General features: G+C 41.8%; 1 protein-coding gene and 1 long non-coding RNA gene across 2 annotated transcripts; one reads left to right on the top strand and one right to left on the bottom strand.

Moving 5' to 3' along the window:
- Positions 1-823: 823 nt before the first annotated feature.
- LOC115619454 lies at positions 824-21,203 on the top strand. Its single transcript, XR_003995025.1, has 3 exons — positions 824-834; positions 17,772-17,774; positions 21,089-21,203. It is a non-coding gene; the product is annotated as an uncharacterized LOC115619454 (long non-coding RNA).
- LOC115619452 (fructose-1,6-bisphosphatase 1-like) lies at positions 7,433-16,370 on the bottom strand. The gene is made up of 7 exons (XM_030511726.1): positions 16,135-16,370; positions 14,270-14,432; positions 12,634-12,726; positions 11,469-11,612; positions 10,126-10,263; positions 8,789-8,908; positions 7,433-7,851 (listed from the first exon to the last, which is right to left on the bottom strand). The coding sequence occupies exons 1-7, from the start codon at positions 16,302-16,304 to the stop codon at positions 7,660-7,662; spliced, it is 1,020 nt and encodes a 339-aa protein (XP_030367586.1). The 5' UTR covers positions 16,305-16,370; the 3' UTR covers positions 7,433-7,659.
- Positions 21,204-22,214: the final 1,011 nt, after the last annotated feature.

Here is a 22,214-nt window from a genome sequence, read left to right as displayed (position 1 = left end):
GCCCTCATTTTAGTTATTAGCTGCACTCTTGTTTTTAAGCAGAAGATCTGGAAAGCCCACAAGCAAAATAAGAGAATCCAGAGTTACACAAGAAAAGTTTCATTGAGTTTCATTGTTAGCATTCATTTAACCCAAATTACTGAATTAAAATCATGCCAGGAAGACTGAAACAAAGTTCCGTGACAAAACACACCTAGCTTTGGTTTTGTTAATAGGAACTGCAGCTGTAGGCACAGAGTTTTGTTTTTCCTTTGCATTTCTCTTTTAATCTTTAGCATTTCTTTGGATTTTCCTAAAAGCGTCTCTTCACCTATGAACAATACTTTATGTGGAGAGTTTTAAAGGGATTTGATTGCTAAGGTTTTTCTGCTTTGAACTAGCCTCAAGCAAAGGTCTTGCTTGAGACTGACAGTAAGGGGCAGAAAAACATTAACTGAGTCTCTTCGAAGTCCTGTAAAAGTACTTTAGCATGGTTTAGTCTTCCCTACAGGGTTCAGATTTTACCACCTCTTGCTTTTTGACAGCATGTTTCCTAAGGAGTGGTGGAGCTCAGAGGGAAAGTCAGAAGGTGACAGTTTACAATCCTATTGCCCATTTTAATGGACATAACTACAGTTCATCAAATCCCAAAAGCCTTCCTCCAGAGGATGCTGTGCAGAGGGACAGTGGGCAGGGTTGCGCACGTGGGGCTCTCTTACCCACATGTCACAGTGCCACGACCCAGCAACGCAGGAGTCACAAAGAAGCATAAAAGGAATCACCCTCCTGTGTTCCACTGTCATGGATGGCCTGGGGGCAGCCCAGAGGCATCTGGGAAGCCCGTGAGCTGATGGAGTTACTTAGAGGGGGCCAAGGGAGGAAGACCAGAGGGTGGAAGAGGCTGCTGAATGTTCTACGCTGCAAGGCCAGTTCCTGGTGGGGACACCTTCAAAGCTCATCTGAGGGATAGAAATCCTTTTCAGCTGGATAGCGATGGCCCAGTGATGGGAACGCCTTCTTGAGGAGCACTGCTGAGCTCACCATCCTCATCCCCATGGAGCCAGGGGCAGTAGCTGTAAGAAATAGGATGCAGATACTTTGGAAGGGAGCAGCCACTGGTGCCCTGCCAAGCATGGAAAGATTCTTGCACACAAGGTCAATCAGGCCGGGAGCATTTGGCCACTCTCAGGAGACCCTGAGCTGGGTCCAGGTTGAGGGAGAATAGGGTTTGGGCATTTCCGGGGAGGCATGACCAGCCTGTGGACCAGAAGCGGGTCTTGCTCACATGCTCAGGGAGTAGCTGATCGCCAGCGCTGGGGTCAGGAAGGAATTTTCCCCCTGGGGCAGATTGGCACTGCTCCCCAGGGGTTCTTTGCCTTCCTCTGCAGCACTGAGCATGACCACTTGTCTGGGCTCCTCTGATCTATTCAGGCTAGGTTACTGCCTGCTGCTCATGCACCACAAAGGTGGCCCCTTGTTCCCTGCAGCTGGGAGGAGGAAAGCTTCTTTTCCCCCATGGTGGGCTAGCAAGTGTCCCTGGGTTTTTCTGCCTTCCTCTTCAGCACTGAGCATGGCACCTTGCCAGGGTTGCTTTGGGCCATTTTGGCTAGCTGCCTGCTCATGCTCCATGCAGGTAGCCCTCGTGCCCTGCATCCATGGGGAGGAAGCTTTCTAGACTGCCAGGGTAGCCCCTGGGTGTTGCTGCTTGTCCTCTGTAGCATTGAGCACAGCTGCCTGTCAGGGCTCCCCGTCAGGGCTCCCCTGGGCCCTTGGGCTTGGTTCTTGCCAGCGGCTCTCGCACCTCCAAGACACCACTCATGCCCTGGCTCTCCCTGTCTCTCACGCCCAGTGCAAACTTGTAGCACAACTGAGCTCTGCTCTTTCCTTGGCTCCATTTCCCTGAGGGTTCTTGCTTGTGCACAGCAGCCTGTGCTTGGAAGGGCTCCAGCCTTGCTGCCCCATCAGCAGTTGCCACTTTCCAGCTCTCCTTGCACACAAGGGATAAGTGCTAGGCAAGCATGAGAGCACTTTTCACGCACCACTGATCAAGAATCACAGCAATGGAGCAAGCTTTGGAAGACAAAAGCGTGCTTGTCATTGATACATGTCATACTTTGGGAAATAGCCCATGGTACCACACACCTCTTCTTCTACTCTGGAGCCCCTAACACAAGAAGGATGTGGATCTGCTTGAGTGAGCCCAGAGGAGGCCATGAAGATGCTCAGAGGGCTTGAGCATCTCTCCTGTGAAGACAGGCTGAGAGAGTTTGGCTTGTTCCTCCTGGAGAAAAGGCTCAGGGAGACCTTAAAGCAGCCTTGCAGTACCTAGAGAGGGCCTACAAGAAAGCTAGAGAGGGACTTTTTACCAGGACAGATAGTAATGGTTTTAAACTCGAAAAGTAGATGTTGTTAGGAAAAAAATTCTTTACACCACATGAGGGTGATGAGGCCCTGGCACAGGTTGCCCAGAGGTTGTGGCTGCCCCATCCTTGGCAGTGTTCAAGGTCAGGTTGGACAGGGCCTTGAGCAACCTGGTCTGCTGGAAGGTGTCCCTGCCCATGGCAGGGGGAATGGAACTAGATGATCTTTAAGGTCCCTTCAAACCCAAACCGTTCTATGATTCTATGACAGCACTGAACACTAGCAACAAGTTCAGCACTGCTTGCATCCCATGTGCTTAGTTTGTGGGGATGAGCAGAGCTCCTTAGGTGAAACAGCAGGCAGACCTTGCCTCTAAGGCAATGCTGGAAGAAAGTGATCTTGAAGATCTGTTTTTCTCTTTCCTACGACTGTGACCTAGTTAAAAGTATACAATCCCACTCATTGCACAGAACAAATATTCGAGTACTTTTTGCCAGGTTAGGAGACTTTCTTTCTTTAAACAGACTCTGTACAAAACCAGAAAATAACATACCTAGGAAGCTCTGGCATAGCATATGGTGCTATTAATAAAAGAAGGGGACAGTTTTCACATTATACATGCAAACAGATCTGCTTTTAGTACAGCCATTGCATTCTACACATTATTTCGTCATCATGGCAGTTGTCAGCCTGACCAGTACTAAAATGCTTCTAATGCAAAATCCCTCTGCTGTGTAGCTAGAATATCATTGGTATACTAAATCAAATTAGCAAATAAGAAATGGGGTGGTGGTTGGCCTATTGCTTCTAACATTTGTCAAAACATCACATGCAGCTCTTCTGTTGACTCCAAATGATCTTTTACACTGGTCAAAAAGACAAAGTTCAGATAATCTTCTAACAGAAAGTTTGTTTTGGGCTTAGTGGTTCAAAGGGTGCTATCAGAGTAAGACCATTATTTGCCTCTTTTTCTTTTTTCTTCTCCTTCTCCCTTTTTTTTCCTCCTTTTTTTTTTTTTTTTTTTTTTTTTAAATGAAAAATCCCCAAATGCTTTTTACAAGTCCTGGATACTTTTTAGTATTTATAAAGCACAGTGCTTTGAGCTGCTGCTCAAATAGAATCAGTCACAGAATCAGTCATAGAATAACAGGTTGGATGGTACCTCAAGGATTATCTGGTCCAACCTTTCAAGGCCAAGCATGAACTAGACTAGATGTCTCAGTAATTACTTGTAAAAAGGGAGTATCCATCTTCTTTGTAGCCACCCTTTAAATACTGATAAGGTATCCTCTGTGACTTTTTTCCTCACATGGCAGGCTTCCCAGTCCTTGGGTCATTTCTGTGGCATTTCTCTTGACCCTCCCCAGCCTCTAAGTATTAATCCAAAACTCATTTCAGCTTTTGCTTCAGTAATAGATAGGGTAGAGATATACTGATGAAAACTGTTTTAAGAACAAATGAAAAATGTGTGGTTCCTGTGAAAAATGTTACAAGAAAATGAGAGTTATTTTATACATGTAGCTTGTGTCTGTGTCGCACTGCTCAAAAGACTAAAGGCAAAATAATGAAACAAAAAGTAAAAGCAATACACTGAATATATATTTATGTATTCTACTTAGATCTGTAGATCTTTTAAGTGATATGTAGGCTTTTACACCGTAAAAAGGTCTGACAGACAATGGCAAAAGGAGACACACAAGCACAAATAATAGGAGATGAAGAGACTGGTATAACACTCCTTCAATAAGAATTTAACTTACTTAGACTAATACGTAAAGAACACAGTCTCTACACCCAAGCTTTTTAGAAACATTGCAGCCAACAGCAAAGCAAGAAGAGAAATAAAAGAATAAAACTTGGATAAAGGCACAAGATTGGGTTGCATGAAAACTTTACCCTGTTTAGATAAATACTGTGATCCCATGGAATGATAAAAACCTTGATGATTAAACTGAATGATTAAGCTATACACATATTTAGCATTTAAGAGCGAGAAATCAGATTGTTTAAAAAATGTGTGATGATTCTTTTTAAACCTGAGAACCACTCAGTAGGATGGGTGGGAACAGCATAGAAAGTTAAAAATATAAACACCTCCATTTGACGGATCAATGGGAGATTTGCCCTCTAATATGAAGATTACACAAGAGCTCTCAGAGGTGATTCACACTTCCACTGGCATATTCAACTAGTCCTGTGCCTTGAAGGTGACACCTTTTCTAACTGATTTGAAATGTTAGTCTCTTGGATGATGCTGAATGAAACTGGAGCCAGCGACCTTTCACCAAATGCCACGGTTCAGCCTCAGCAGGGCAGTGAGTGCTACTGCAGCTGGGGCTCATGGTGGACGCTGTGACAAACCCACCCTTCCAACCCATGCTGATACACAGGGAGAGCCCTGGAAAGGGGGCTGTGGAAGGAGATCACTAAATAGTCCTCCCTGCTGGTGCCTACGTGGGGATGCCATTCAAATGTGGGCTTACATGTTACAAATAGAAAAGAAAACCCAGGTCACAATGTGAAAAATGCTAACTATAAAATGTCAGCCTACAGACAAAACCAAAACACTGGAAACTGACCTAGCAGACACGGGCAGTATTGACTTTCCTTCTATAACCTTTGCCTGCTGCCAGTATGGTGTCTTAAAAATAGATATATGCAGTCCAGCGATCCCTGAAGAGCTTGAAGGCAGAATACAGCTGACAAATTACTACAACTAGACAAAAATGACTCCTTTGGATACTGTTTGTCAAGTTGTGCCAACAGACTAGTGAGGCACTGCAGTCCAAACTGATATATGGAAAGCCCCAAAAAAACCTGTAAGGGCTTCCAACTATCCTCTGCTTAGTATATTAAATAAAAAATTGTGCCATGGCTCCAGGGGCAGGTTGAATTAAAAACATAAGGATCTAAAAAAGTCGTGCATGACAACAATAGTCATGCACTTTCCTTGAGGAGCAGCATCCAGAACCTCAGAGAGATCTAGAGTCCTTCTCGGCATGCTGGTGGCTGTGGCTGATTTAGTGAGCATGGAGCCCTTTAAAGTGCTATCAGGTATGTGCCACAGCCAGCAAGTAAGGACATGCTAGGGCCAGGAACATGGAATTCCTTTGGGAAGTGTTTCACTGGTAGGAATGTGCAAGGGAGGAATCTCCAACCGCTCCTAGTACCTTCATACCCTGTCAAAACTCAGAGTTGCTGTTTCTTTTGAAATCACAATGAAAAGGCAAAACAGATGCAAGGAGTGCATTTTTTTCTTTCTTTTACAAAAGTGAGAGCATGGCCATATCCCAGTGGTCTGAAGGGGCAGAGGAAGCAGCATTGGTCTTAGCATAAGAAAAAGCAGCCTATGAAGAAAAGCCCAGGCCTCAGGAGTCCCCAGTACACAGCTGTCCCACTTGCTGTCTAGTTGCATGAAGTCCTCTCCCGCATCATTGCACAGCACTCACAAGCTGGGGTAGTAAAGCCTCTCCTTCCAGGCTAGCCCCCACACTGGCAATAAGGGCACCTTGCTGGGAGGTGTGGGTTTGAGCCTTCTCCCAGGGGGGAATTAGTCAGAAATTAGACAGCATGTTACATCGTTACTCTTTTTGGGGTGCCTGATTTTGCAGGTGCATATCGAGCAAAATACATACGCCATGGTCGGCTCATTTCCCAGAGCAGAGCTTGGTCTACAGAGGAGCAAGATCCTGTGCAAGGCCAGACTTAGGCCCTCACAATATGAAAAGTGAGTGCACAGGCAGAAGAGCTCAGTTGTAGATTTCCAGCACTGTCCAGATCCTCTAAGGGCACAAATCCCTGAAAGCCCTGTCTTCATTGACAAAGTCTTACTGGAAACAGCATTTTCAGTGGAAACTAGGCCATTCAGTCCCTGCTAAAACATGTCACCATAAAGGGTCAACCTACAGACAAAACCAACACCCGTCTAAGGCATGCCAGTATGCCTCCAAATGCCCCGAACACAACCTATGGCAGAACAAGGGCCCCCAGTTTTTTTCCATGTGAGCCCTCCTAGAGTATGCCTTTGCACCATGGGCTGGTAGGTTCCCCCACACTCTTTTCTTCTTGTTTTACAAGAAGAGCCAAGCTCAGACAGGCTATCTGCACTGATGCATACAAAATCCTTAGACAGGCAGGTTTATAGCTCATTGCACCCATAGACAGGGGCTCCCAGTGCATGATTGAGTGAAAGTTCAGTGGCAGTCTACGCAACAGCAACATCCCTTAGTCTGAGTTTGGCAAAGGTAAGGGGGCAGTTAGAAATGTCAAAGATTTGCAGATTTGGACCAATTCAAAAAGCCTGTGAGTCATGAACATAAACCATACCCAGACAGGTGGTCAGCCCATCTAGCTCTCAAGCACTAATGCCGTGTTCCCAGCAGCATGCTCTGAATCAGCATATTAAATGTCAGTATGCTTTGTGGGGATCTTTGCAACTTAATTCTGCTAGAGCAGCAGAATCCCTTTCCATGGTAATGCACACTCCCAAAATAACACAAAGAACATCTGGTGGGGGTTGCTAGCAACACACAGGTTCATTTTTTCATCAAGCAAGTAGGTTAATTTCTGGCAAAGATAGCCAGCTTGTCAAAGCAGAATGGTACCAAGCTGTCTACACATGCTCCTTATCCAATTCAAAATCCACCTTCAGAATGTGATTTTCCATCCTTGTGTAACTGGATCTGACAGAATGCCAACTGGCAATATTAACAGTATGTGTCAGAATTAACATACACTAATGTACCTGTTTCACAGAAGTTAATTCTCCGTCAGATTAAGCCCAGACCAAAGTCCAGTGAGTAACTTCTGGGACCTAGAAACAACATGTGAAGGTGCCCCCATTAGCATTGATACTGACTGCCAAACAATTAGAGACTGGTCTAGGAAAGGTCACTCACTGTAAGAGGCTGCTGCGTCTTCCCCCCAGCATTTTCAGAACAGGACACAGTCAGATATTCTTGTGATATGCTGTAGCTTGTCTGAGAAAGTTGTCTTCTGCTAGTTAATTAATGCAACACAGTATTTCCTTGTAGCACAGTGGCTTTTGTGTAATCACAAATGATAAATGAACAAGCAAACATTTTTCCTTTGCTTTTACTTTTAATGCTTCCTTTAATACAACCTTTAAATGCCTTTTATTGCACAATGCAATTGCACAAGATTTCACTCAAAAAAAAAAAAAAATCTTAAGAAAATATGGCTCATTTCTCTCTTGCTACAGCGGTGAGACAGTTCAATCTTGCAGTACTGCAGTATGTTTCTTGGTTCAGCTGTCAGACATTTTTTCCCCATCTGCACAGTGACTTCAGCAAGCTTTCTTTACTTAGCTGAATGCTTCCTGACTATCTCAAGGTACTCCTTCACATCATCAGGAGATCCCAAGACAACAGGCACTCTTTGGTGGATATCCTCAGGCACTATATCTAGTATTGCTTGATTCCCAGTTGTTGCTATTCCCCCAGCCTTCTCAATAACAAAAGCCATAGGATTGCATTCATAGAGCAGCCTCAGCTAGAAGAGAAGAATAAAAACGGCAACAGTCAGCCCAGGTAATGCTGAGAACCATGAAATGTAAATATATTTGGCATTTGATTTAAAACCAGTCAACACTCCAAGCACTCCATATTTCATATAAACTTTACCTCAAGAATGAAATTATGTGGCTTTTTCTTTTAAGCAAAACACAGTGAATGCTGGATTTGCCCAATTTGAGTGCTTTCTCCATAGCTCATGTTTGCATTGTGCTCTTTACATAGAGATAAAGCTCATATGTAAGACACAACCTTTAACAAGACAGCAGACCACGTAGGCCTGTGTGAAAAGAAAAACAGTGGCCCTGAGTATGCCATTACATTTCCCTAATGAGTAACTGCATCTTATCTGCAACCTGAAGAATAATTTACAGACAATTACAAAACACATGAAAGGTCTTTGCTGAATAAACAGTCCCCTTGTCAGCCTGCAAGTGTGTGATCCTCCCTGACGGACTGTTGTTCTGGCAGAGGCAGCCAGGCATAGTTCCTCCAGATAAGGCAGTGCCACCAAGTACAAAACACAAGATGGTTTTCTCTTGAGCAGACCGACTTGTAAAGGGTGCGCTGTCTTTAGGCTTCTCACACACTAGCTTGTAATAGGAATCTCAGGGTAATGTGGGTTGTTTGTAGTGTTTCCCTTGGCTGGGGCCAGCACAATTTGGTTGCAGATGGTACAGAGAAGCCTATTTGAGCAGTCAGAGCAGTTGAAACAGACAAGCAGTAGCCCTGAAGTAGGTCTCTGACAACAGGTTGCTGTCACTCATGACAGTGTGCAAGGGGTAGCCATACTCACACACCAGAGGTGTAACCTACCTCTGTAAGCTATAAAACACACGTTCTGCAGTCAAAATACTGTTCTGAGATACTGAGATATCTTATGTAACATTTTCTATAATTTGCTTATGCAGTTTTACCTTTCCTTTGGGACTTTTGGAGTTAGCAGGATACAGAAAGATTCCTCCATACACCAGTGTGCGATGCACATCAGCCACCATAGATCCTATGTACCTCCCACCATATGGTGAACTGCCATCCTACAGAAAGAGATTTAAGCAAGTGTAACTTTTGAGCACATCAGGTTAATCTCGTCCCCCCACCCTCTTAGTTGTCTTAAGATCTAACTCCCCCATATTATTCTTCATCAATAATATTCAAAGTAGTTTTGGAGAAAATTTAAGCTTCCTCTTCATTTTCTAACTGAGCAAATCCAAGAAAAACAACTGACAGAATATTTCAGGATAGATGAGTGTTAGTGCCAACAACAGAAAATGCATCCCAGCTCTCCATCAGTGCTCTAAGCCTTTAAAAACACTGCATTTCTAGCAGAAAAAAAGATCAAGTGCTAGGAATTGATGTTGGGATCTTTTCTTTGTAGCAGAAAAAAATACCAAGGAGCAAAAGAAGTGACCTTTCCTGTTTCTTCTACCCATTTTTCCAACCTTTTACATTTTTTTTGGTACGAAAAAGTCAGTAGTTGGCTACTCATACAATTTCCTTACTATACTCCAGAGATTATATTTTAATATCTAAATAAACAGCACCTTAAGTGTGGTAAGATGCCAGATGAAAACACCAGTGTTTGTTCTAAGCAAGATCAGGAAGTCAAGAAGGTACACAAACAGTTAATAGTAAATGCTTACGCTTCAATGTCCACATCATAACTCCAGTGATGACAGACATAAGACATGAAAACAGACATGATTTTTACAGGCACTCCTTAGAATTTCAGGCCTCCTGACATCAGAAAGCTGTCAAACCATGGAGTGGACCCTCAAACTACACTAGCTTTTGAAGTAGGAAGCCCCTGCAGGGCCCAGCTTGTATTACCACTGAGCAGTGATACACTGCCCTCCCCACTCGGCTCTCCACCTGCTCAGATGCTGCAGCAAGGAAGCAGCAATCACCTAACAAACACACATGTTGACCAAATTTCTTCATCACCAGATGCCCAGTTTTGCCTCCAGGACCATTACTTGGGCTCCCAGCCAAAAAGAAAGATTAAAAAAAAAAGAAAAAATGAAAGAAAAAAGAAGTAAAAAAATAAAATCTAAAAGAGGTGAAGGATGAAGAGCAGCACAGAAGGATGGTGAAATATCTGGTCATATCAACTGCTGCTCTAATTATCAGTCCTACATGAATATACATTTTAAATAGGTAGGAAACAAAACCAAGCTCTGAACAGTGGTCATAAAATTGGAAATTACGAGTGTTGCTTGCCATCAGAAACTTTCTCTGAAACAGGATCTTTTACCTCAGGGTATTTCTTCTTTTTGAGATACTCTGTGACTGCAGGATCAAAGTATTTAGCATAGCCTTCATTGAGACTGTAGATATTTCCCTTCTTTTTGATTTTCACATCCCTATCCACCAAAATGAATTCTCCAATTGCCTAGCAATAAGAAAGAAAACCAATTTGTTAACATTAATTGCTCATTTATTTACAAACAAAAGCAAAAATCAATTGCACACACAATTTAGGAAAAATTTGCTGCCATTTTCTTTAGTAACTCGGTACCTACAAGAAAGTGCTCTAGATCAGAAGTGGTTTTTTATCCATGAAACACAGACAGAGCAAGAATCCTTAGGGTCAAGCAAGCTTCTTCATACTACCATTCCCAGCTCTCTATCACTTTCCTGTGCCAAAATATTCTGTTGCTTGTATATTTATTGAGCTCTCCACCATCTTGCTAGTACAGCTCTGGGGAGTTTAGAAACTGAGAGTCGGTTGAAGCAATGTATAAACATCCTCAAATAGCTGTAGATATTAATAAATTCTAGTTCATTTTTGGTTGGGCTAACTGGATCCCTGGAGTCAAGAGAGCCAATCTCTATAACCAAGGGCTGGTCTATTTTCCTTTAAAGTCAGTTTCCAAGTTAGTCCTAAAAATAAACACAATAACATGCATGCATGCTCAAAGTTTAATCTGTTATCTAAATATAGACAAAAATACATGCAGCTACTTAAGCTGTTACTTAACAGGGGGCACCAATAGTATTTCCTCCAGCTGGTCCACTGCACGTTCTAAACATTTAATACTGGCAGGTGGCACAGCATGACTAACTGATTACAAAAAACCAGCTCACTACAAGCAAACTACTTTCTGTTATGACAAATAGAACTTTTATTTTAATTCATATGGTCAACATGTACTACAACGTCAAACACACCCACACACTTCACTTACTCTTTTACACATCATGGTGGGATCTGAAAACACAGAAGAAGGTTAAATTTTTCTGTTTCTCTGTTTTATTACAGTCCTAGCATTAAGGAAAAGAGAAATAAAGTCTTAAAGGGCATTCTGTTTTGCAGAAAACAGCTCATTTTAAATGTCACATGGTTTGACACATGCTGTATATTTGCTCCACTGACTTGGCTGTCTTGCCACTGTTGAATCACACATAGCACCACTGCAGCAGGCAGGCAGAACACAAAAATCTCTTGACATTACTGCTGATGTGTTATTAAGCATACTTCTCCACATTAGCTTGAAAATTGCTTCTTTGTTTGATTCTGGGAGGGGGCAAACAGTTCTTATAGACAGTACCTTGTTATCCCTAATAAAGAAACAAAGAAATAGAAGACATTCTCACCGGATCCAGCATGAAACAGTTGACACCTCCAGCTGAAGTGGCCAGTACCAGCATTGTGGCACTACCATAGAGAGCGTAACCAGCTGCCACAAGATTACGCCCAGGCTGCAAAGCATCTTTCCCAGAAGGTGCCTCAGGTGACACCTAGAATAAGAAGGAGCACAGACAACTTTACTTCATTTCTATAATTTGTACATAACTGGGCTTTCTGGGATGGGGACAGTCTGCTACTCCATAACAATGCATGAGGTGGCACAAATGACCATGACCAACAGCTAAGATTCCTACTGGATGCACTAATACAAATTATAAGGAGGAGACAAACACAGTGATCTACAAATGCTCTTGTATAAGCCTAGCTGGAATGCAGGAAGCCGGAAAGAATTAAGGAGATAATATAGAGCTGTGTACCTCCCTCTAGGTGATGATGAACACAGCTCAAAGGAAAACACCACGGCACAGTTACAGAGCAAGCAATGAAAATGACTCACGGAGTTCACAGCTGATCAAAAGTACTTGTGATTTTTTTTGTTTTCTTTTGCTTCATACAAAAATGAGATTGAAAATAGTTATTTTGGAATATATGACAACACACAAAAGATGATTAAGATGGACAGCCAGATGTGGTTTATCTTACTTTTTCCCCCATCTTCTGGCATGTTGGTCCGGTATTTCAAGCTCCTTCAGACAAGGTTTCTGCTTTTCAAAGTGAATTAGACACTTCAAATGCACATGCCATGTTTCAGCTCTGGTTTGTGTTTGAAGCCTGTCCTCAGGCTAGCAGGACTATTAGCACAGAGAACAAGAAAACCTGAAAGCACGTTCCCCAAGTAGATGACAAACCCGTGGTATTTTGTCTCAACCAACTATTCATGAAATCTAAGACCTGATTGGTTGTAAGGGATAATTTCTTTAGCTGGATAATTAAATATCAGCCAGGCCTCCATGTACACATAGGTAACTCATCTGCCAAGAGACTAATGCAAATCCTTCACAAATGTTTTATACAAGTGTCTGTGAAATAGCAGATTTAACTTTAAGCTGGTCCGGAAAGTCTCTTTCACAAACAAGTTTAGTTAGATTTTGTTAAGTCTTCACATGAAATTATGTTTCATCAAATGATGCACGGTAGTAGTTTTTCCTATCCTACATGAAATTATTTTACCTTTCTATAGATGGCAAAGATGGTCCCAATGGAAACAAGACAGTCAATGTTTGATGAGCCATCTAGAGGGTCTATACAGACTATGTATTTACCCTAGAAAATACAAAAGAGGGAACAATTAGATTACCGACATTATTTACCCACTTCCCCTAAACAAAAATACTGCAGAAGGTAAATTGTATCAGAGACTTTCAAACAACATAAACTAAAAGGCTTTTACAGATCATGAAGGAACTGAATTCAAATGTTAGAAATACTTTGTCCCAGATTCCGTCCTTGATTACAACTGCGAGATTTGTGCCACTGCAGAAGATGGGAAATCTTTAAAGTAAGTAACAGGTGATGACATGGGAAAGATTAAGTTTTCCTACAGAATTATATTATACATACTATATATTATTATATATGTTATATTTTTTATTTATATAAGATAATATTTTTAATTATTAGTTTAGCTTCATCTATTTAATTAATGCTGGTGCATTTTGATAAGCATTCTGTAATACCTATCTAATATCTATTCAGACTACACTTTCTTGCCTCCAGCGAAACGGCTTTCTGAATCATGAGGGAAAAAGACAAATTAAGAAGATCAGCATTTTTCATGTACAGCTAAAAATAAGAGACATTAAAAAGGGCTTTAACAGCTTACATTCGTAAACCACACATTTCACTTTATTTGTGCTCTGCATGCACAGATGGTCACAAATTACCTCAGCCAATCTTTGGTAAGAAACATGGGTTTTGGGGTTCCCCCCCCCAAAAAAGAATAATCTCTATGTATTGCCATATTAAGGATTCCTATAGCTACAGGAAATTACCAGTACAAAGAAAATGGCTGAATCAACTGTAGCTTTTAAATAGTTTGTTTTCCCCTTATTTTATCCACAGCCATTTTAATAATCATGTGTAACAACAGTGTTTATTTGCTTTTCATTTGATTTCACTCTGCATGCCAGGAACTTATTTAAGTCCAGCAATTCTCAACTCTGAAGGTACTCACGTTTAATTTAGAAAAGCATTAACAGTGAGCCTCCCTCTGTAGGATCTGGTATCATGTTTGTTCAGACCTAAAGCAATCTTTGTTCATCCAATGCCTATAAAATAATTTTCGAAGATTCCTCAGCAGGGAGAAAAAGAGAACTGCTTCAGCAAAGCAAACATTATTATACTTTATAAAACATGCTTTAGTTGGGGGTTTTTTGCTAATTTTTTACTCAGATTTTTACTTTCTACACCAAAATATTAGCTAGGAAAAAAGTGCTCAACAAGTACCTGTGAATATAAATAAGTTAAAAATATTTTTGTTTCATATTTGCTGCGTCTTTCGTGGGCTTCAAGGAGAATTTGCATGAATTAAAAAACTCGAGATCTGGCCTGCATAGAACAGCTCCTCACTGTCCAACTGACAAGGCTACTTTAGAAAAGGGCTTGACTGACTCAGAGCATAGCCCTTGCTTATCCCAGAGATCAGATGGGATAAGCAAGAAATAACTTACCTCCATAATTAGGAAAAGTGGGAAAAAAGAAAAAATTTCTGAAATTTTTAGGTCAGTTTCAGTTTCTCAAACGTGAAGCAATACACCTGTAAAGGCTAATCTGAAGTCAAGCAGGGAGAACCTTTAAAGCTGCTAACCTGTTTCTCAGTTTCCACTATCACAGCATCCTTGTTTTCTTCTGACACAATAACACATGTACTGAAGGATGACTTGAGCATGTTAATCACCAGGTCATTGGAAAGGATGTCCAACTTCTTCACTTGATCGCCTGTCACATTGGTAGACCCAGCAATCCCATAGCTAGAGCAATGACAAGAGAGCATTTCATGAGAACAGGGCACTACATCTTTCAAAGCACCCTGTTTATGGCAATCTTATGCTAGCAAAACATCTTGTAAACCAAACAACACTTCTGGATGATATCTCAGGTCTCTAACCCTGTTTTTTATTTACTGTCCTGTGGATTCTTGCCAAGACCTAGTAACATTAGCTATGGTGGCAAACCTAGAAGACACTGGACATAAGGAACACAAAACAAGGACCCACCTTTCAATACTCCATAAACTGTAGGCAAACATAGCCACAGCAAGCTGTGAAGGCTGACTTCTCTTAATTGTGTTATTTAATGAGCAATTAGCTTTAAGACCTAAATACTGCCCCTGAATCCTAAGCTCCAATATTATAGCTGCATACCCTAAAAGCTAAGACTTCATTAGAAAACTTACACTTAAAAAGTAACAATGAATCTGACAACTTAGTTAGGGTATAACTTCTCTATGTAATTTGCTCCTGCTTAGCAATATGATGAAACACAGATGCTCACAGATAAATCAATATTTTTATGATTTGATGTTTTCAGTTTTGACTTTAAGTAGTAAAAATTTCCTTGGGAATAAAACTGAGAAATGCAAATGCGGAACACAAATAAAACCCTGCGAGCTAATCCGAATCAAACCATTCGGCACCAGGAAGTACCAGGAGACCTTTCAATAGGTGATTTTGAAAGCACGTAAAACAGAGAGAGGGGAAGTTTAACTCTTCAAAGAGAAAAAAAATAGCGAGCTCTGCACACATTCCGATGACTCTTACATACTTCAGGTACAATTCATTGATTAGACTGAATATTGGTATTTTAGGGGTTTTTGTAATAACATTGAACACTCTACTTCAGGAATGTACTGCATTCCTTCAGTTTAATGCACAACACAAAGAAAAAGACCTGGCATAATTCTCTGTTCTACTCTCTCTCTCCTACAGTAGCTTGAACATTTTTCTGCAAGCATGAAAGTGCTTTTAGGAAACAATGTACTTTGAACACCATGCTTGTGAGCGGAGGCACAAGTCCTAATCTCTGAGCAAAACCTCGACACAGTCCGCAGCTACAGCTCTCACGCTTCATCTGTTGGGGACTCATGGGAAGGGATGGCAAGGTGCCCTGCAGACAGCCTGTAACTGGAGGGGGCTGTGGCAACTCCCTGTTGACTGGATGACTACAGACACTACTGTTCCTAACCGGTGCTCTTTCTAAAAGCCTTAGACAACCAAAGCTTCATAGAGAAACTACAAGTTACTATGATGCAATATGAAAAAAAGCACACTGAATTTGATTAAACGCCTCACAGCATGAAACAGTGCTTTGATATTAAGCTACTGACTACAGTATGTAGTCAGGCATATTTTGACACCCAAAAGCACCCAACCTGCTGAAAGTTTGCATGAAGGTCTATCAGCAGCAGACATCTGTCAAAGAACGCATGCCTCATCTTATTAAAAAGTCATAGGATCCATTTCGCTTGAGAAAATCAAGATTCCAAGATGCTAAAGGAGTTGCTTACAGCTCTGTGTAAGGGGTGGGTGGTCACCACCCCACTGACACGCCTTTCGGGTGGCAGCCCCCATCCCCACCACCCCGGAGGCGTCAGGATCCCTTGGATCCGCGGGGGTGCGGGAAGGTGCAGGATGATGCTGCCGGCGCTCCAACCCCCCGCATCCCGGGACTCACAGGTTGGCGATGCCCGCTTTGCGGACGGCGGTGGAGATGGCTTTGATGGCCGTGCACAGGGAGTTGAGGAGCTGCGTGAACTCCCCGGTGCCTTTCACCCGCCTGCCTTCCTCCATCACGAAGCGGGTCATGGTGATGACATTGGTGTCGAAGGCGGAGCGGTCCGTCATGGTCGCGGCGCGGGGGCAGTGGGGCCACAGCAGCCGCCGCCACTGCCACTTGCCCCGGCGGGGCGGGGCGCGGCCGGGCCCGGGGCGGGGCCGGGCCCGAGGCGGGGCTGGGGCTGGGCCGGGCGGCGAGAGCCCCGGAGCTGGGGGGGCCTCTCCGGGCTGTAGAGAGCCGGGGTAGACATGGGCATGAGGATGGGGATGGGCATGAGGATGGGAATGGGGGGGAGACGGGCCGCACTCCACCTTTCTTCCAGAATAACCGTGGCAGGAGAACCCCGCCAGCATCGTTTTGTTTTGGTTTGGTTTTGTTTGTTTTGTTTTTGTTTGGTTTGGTTTGATTTTTTTTTTTTACCAAAGCATGTCTAATTCCCATGCACTGTGGGGGAGCAGATGCTGGAGGCACTAGTATGTGAATGGCACAGAAAGCGAGTCAAGAGATGAGTCCTGGCAGCTGTGAGTGTTTGCATTGCTTGCGCTTAAATACTCATGTTTCTGAAAGCGTGCCCAAAAATTCAGGAGTCTTCTTCGTTTCACTGCTTGATTGCAAAACTTTAAGTGTGACATTTGGGTTATGGTGAACTGCACACAACCTACAGAGCAAGGTTAACATCTTCTGCCTCACAGGAATGCTCTTACCCTGACCCAGAGGTACAGGAAAAACACACATTTAGTAACCACTTACGTCAAGTATTAACTTCTTCTGTTTAAAAAGATCATGCTAACCCCACATGCACCAATTTATCCAACACTACAAAAAACCTGCAAAGAAACAGCTACTGGCAGCTGAACCCAACAAGTTTTGTAACAAATTCTCTAAACTTGTTCAGTAAAAAGATACAGGTCAACTTGCACTCCAAAAGCTAGGAATTAATGCGCCTCATACAAATACTGCTGCAAAACACACCAAGGTACATAAACCCTCATGAATCTCACTGCTTTTGACTTCAGCCTTCTGGTGATTGTGCAGCAAAATCAAGCAATATGTTTTGCTGTTAATGTTTCAGCAGAAAAATCCAGGCGCTAGTAAGTCAAGCAAATTCACCCAACACCTGACCTTAGGTACATTTTTCACACAATAATTTGACAAACACAAATCTGGGTACGGATGATCTACTTTGTACATTTGTTAGACTACCCAGCATTTTATGTTTGCATTATCTAAGGAGCTAAATCCAAGAAATTTTGATTACTTTTCAGCAGAATACCCCCATGAGTTGGGTAAGGAGTCTCAAATCCTAAAATTCAAACTGCATACAGAAAACATTCCAGGTGATGTCAAATGCAGGACAAAAATCTTTTAAAATTTGCACCTCTTTGCATATATATGTTCTTTCTTCATGCAAAGCACACTGATTATCTGTACCTTAAGAGTAAACAATGCTTTACAAATACCTACCTATAGCAGCTACTTCAGTTTTAATAGTTGAGAACAATTAATAGCAAATATCCCATAAAATTTCGGATAAGCGCGTTTAAACTGGGTAGAAGCAATTAGACTAGAACAGCCTGGGAATATATGAGTTATGGTAACAAATCCCAGAGCTGCCTATTTGGGACAATTTACCTTAGTTGTGAAAACCCCAATATATGCATCAGTAATCTCCAGAAGAGCTGTATTTCAGTGTAAGATAGCCGAGATCAGTTCAAGTGGTCACAGCCTAAAGTTTTGGCATCCATGCCTGAGAACAGCTTACCTCCTGCACCTTACTCACAGGGCTGTGCATACCCTCCTCAAGTTCTAAGCTGAATTCCATGCCCTGGAATGGGAGAGTGGGAGTGGTGAGGTAAGTGGGAAAATACTTATACTTTATTCTTACCACGGAAGCCAGGTAGAAACAAGCAAACTGTGAACTGAAATAGCAATCATTTGAAGGGATGATGGTTTCACATTGGTACATCCAGATGTGCATTTTCCACTGTGGAGAAGTAATATAATTATTTTTAGCATATATTGCATGTTTATAATCTTCTGCAGTCGCGACAACTCAACATACTATAGCTTAACCCATTTCCACACCCCTGGCAGTATGTGCAAACTTTGGTCATTTCTGGGATTCCACTATTGTGTAGAAAACTGAGATTTAATAATTAATGGTTGAGGGTAGACATAAAGCTTAATGCCATAAGTTGCCTGATACTTACCCAACTTTTCAAGCAGACTTTGCAACCTGGAGTGAGTTCCTTTCTGTCACAACTGGTTATCTAGCTAAGCTGTCTAGGTAAGTTTGTCTGCACTAACTACAAACTGCAGTATAGTTATCTCCTGAGATTATTCTGAGCAATTCTCAAACATGCATTTGTTAAGAGAAAAGGTCTTAACAGATATACATAGCTCATAGGATAACATCAGCTTAGCCTGTGTTATACTGTGAGCTTAATTTTTTTCCTTTTTGTCAGTATTTTCATATGTCTTAGGACAATACAGAAAAATGTCCTGAGCAAAGTGAAAAAGGAGATAACACGAGTGTAAAAAGACATTTGGAATACAGACAAAAAATTTTAACCTCCTAAAAGTGTAGTTATAATCTATATATGCAGCCCTGCAGCAACCATGCTGTGTGGTAACTATAAAATCAGTGTAAGATTAAAAGTAGGTTCTTTGTGTTGTGAACCTTTCCCTTTAGAAATCAGTAGTTAAACATTTACTGAAAATGAATTTGTGGCACTTGAGAAGAAAGGTCAGTGTTGGTTGATTAAACATTGCTGAAACTGCTCACTTCTATATAAAAGAAAACAGATTCTTGTTTGCGAACAGATGACACTCAACTAGACACGGTTCACAGCTGGTTTAGAACCATAAGCATCCAAAACCACTCAACTTCTTTGAAACAAACTTTCCTCCCAGCACATAAAATCCCAAATCTGTAATTATTTCTGAAAATAAGACACGTGCTGATGAGGAATCCCCAGATATTTTACCAGGAAGGTTGCCGCTTGTAGGTTCAAATCACTGCCGAAAAGACAACAGGAGTGAAACCCCTCCACAAAGGCCTGTTTTTCATGAAGTAAGAGTGTCCATGTGCAATGCTGTCATGTTTAGGGCTGGAGCAGCATGAAGTGGATGACTGAGGTTGGTCCTGGATGCTGCAGAAGATGGATCAGGAATATACGCAGTAGCATATGCAGAGCTCCAGGAAGGGAAGAATACCACATGGGAAATTACCAGGTGGATTTCTAGCCAGACAATCCATCTTTTGTCTTCCTTCCTTCAGAAAGTACTTTGTTTCACCAACATTAATTTCCTATGCTGGGACAGCATCCCAGACTATTTATGTATGAATGAAAGTGATAGCAAAGCATTTCACATTTCAGGACACAGTTGAAAGATACCAGAAGTCAAAAATTTATGTTTAAACATATATAATTATGAGTACAAATTGGCTAAAAAATAATTCTGTAGTACAGTAGCTGCAAAATAAGAGTCATTTGATATTATGCATTAAATTACTCTTACAATTTGTACTATTTCCTATGATTAATAAGCAGAATTGAACTATGAGATTGATATTAATTAAAATCAAGTGCAAAGGCATTTTCCTATGCCGTGCTTGCCTACTGCCCTCTTGTGGGAGTAAGACCATTGTCAGCACTTTACTGTGAGCCTGGCTCTGTCAGTTTTCTGCAGTTTTCTGCAGGGTTACAAAACACTTAATGTGCAGACAGTAGATCCCAGAAAGGAAGTTTATGTGCCTCTGAAATGTGAATATTGAACTGTAATGTTTAAATCTCTGTATTTGTTACTTATCCACAAGATCCTACCAAGAAAGCAAAGCAAAGAATATGCTGCCTGAATATTACATTTGCCATTACTTCTCATTTTGTAAAATGTATAAACTAAAAGACTTCTAAGTAATCACTCCAAGCCTACATCAACAAAGCTAAACCAAAACAAAACTGCTAAAACCATGTAAAGGTTTCAATGCACTCAGTACTAAGCTAAGAAGGTCTTAAAGTGTAGTTATAATCTATAACAGTTCACTTTGCAGAAAGAAATAATTTTTGTCAGCACTGAGTGACATAATGTCATTATTACATGATGAAATTTATCAATTTAACAACCAAATCGAAAAAAGATTGCTTTTTTACATTTAAACTGGGATCTTGGAAAATTGAAGACTGAAGGAGGAAGAACACATGGTATAAAAGGTCAAACTCCGTTCTTAATCCCTGATCCTAGGTTAGATTGCTGGGACAGATCTCCCATTAACGATTGAATTGCTGGCTCAATACCTAGTTATATTGCCATATTTCAAAGTACAATCTGCTCAGGTTCTTCAGATCCTGTTGTTCAGGATTAATTACATGGACAGTGTCACAGAGGTTCAGCTGTGAAGGTCTAACTTAGGCATTTTTTCAGCTCTGGTAATTTTAACTTTACATGATTCAATTCAGAATTTCTAGATAATCTCAAATGTTTTTCAGCACAGCTGAAAGTATTTTCTTCCATAAAGGCACAGAAGAAATAGTGGTTGGCTTTTCCAGTTTTATTGGCAGTGTGAGAAAGGTCTGACCTGAAATTTGGGTAGAGAGATGTACTATAGAGCATTATGCACAAATGCAGAACAATACCCACAAAAGACTCCTTTTGTGTAACATCTGAAAAATATGGCCAACAAATGAGTCTGAGTGACTATTTATATGGTTTTCCCCTGTTCTTTACCATAAATGTTCTGTACCATGCCAAAAGTACAGGCAAAAAACCCTAAAAAAACAAAACAAACATTTAAAATTATTGATAACCATTGGTGGCCTTCTATGATGGGGTTACAGCATTGGTGGATAAGGGAAGAGCAACTGATGTCATCTACCTGGACTTGTGCGAAGTATTTGACACTGTCCCACTCAACATCCTTGTCTTTAAACTGGAGATACATGGATTTGATTGATGGACCACTTGGTGGATAATTGGCTGGATGGCCACACACAAAGAGATACAGTCAACAGCAAAATGTTCAAGTGGAGACTGGTGACAAGTGGTGCTCCTCAGGTGTTGGTATAAGGACAAGCACTGTTCAATACCTTTGTTGGTGACATGGACAGTGGAATTGAGTACACCCTCAGCAATTTCGCCAGCAACACCAAGCTGTGTGGTGCAGTCAACATGCTGGAGGGAAGGGATGCCATCCAGAGAGACCCTGACACGCTTGAGAGGTGGCCCTGTGCAAATCTCATGAGGTTCGACAAGGCCAAGTGCAAAGTCCTGTACCTGGGTCGGGCAATCCCAGGCACAACTATAGGCTGAGCAGAGAATGGATTGAGAGCAACTCTGCGGAGAAGGACTTGAGGGTGTTGGTTGACAAGAAGCTCCACATGAGCCAGCTTCACTGCACACTGTCAGCCCAGAAAGCCAACCACATCCTGGGCTGCATCAAAAGCAGCATGACCAGGAGGCCATGGGAGGTGATTCTCCCCCTCTACTCTGCTCTTATGAGACCCCACCTACAGAACTATGTTCAGCTCTGGGGCCCCCAACAGAAGAGGGACATGGACCTGCTTGAGTGAGTCCAGAAGCAACTTGGTTCCTGCAGTTCTTCTTCCCCTAGAAACAACTTACAAAACTTAGCCAACTGTCCAAGCTAGCATCTGAAGTAATGACAGGGTGAGGCTTATGGAGTCCATAACACTGGATAGAAATTTTGTGGTGGAAGAGGTATTAAAGACTGCTCAATGCTGCCCATGGGGGATTCAGCACTGGCTGGAGAGAGCAAAAAGGGATGTCAGCCCATTACCTCAAAATATAGATGTATAATCATTTTTCCAGTGCATGCTGACTCTACAGGGGATATTTGGCTGTTACATCATCCACTTCAGCAAAATATATCACTTTTGTTGACATGTTTTCAATGGCTTCTCCAATCCCTTTCTTAAAAAAGCAAATATGAATTGTTAAGACTAGAAAAGATCAGAAGT

The sequence above is a fragment of the Strigops habroptila genome, chromosome Z (assembly GCF_004027225.2).
Source record: "Strigops habroptila isolate Jane chromosome Z, bStrHab1.2.pri, whole genome shotgun sequence".
Lineage (NCBI taxonomy): Eukaryota > Metazoa > Chordata > Aves > Psittaciformes > Psittacidae > Strigops > Strigops habroptila.
The sequence above is the reverse complement of the archived record's forward strand: the minus strand, read 5'-3'. Positions and strand labels throughout refer to the sequence as shown.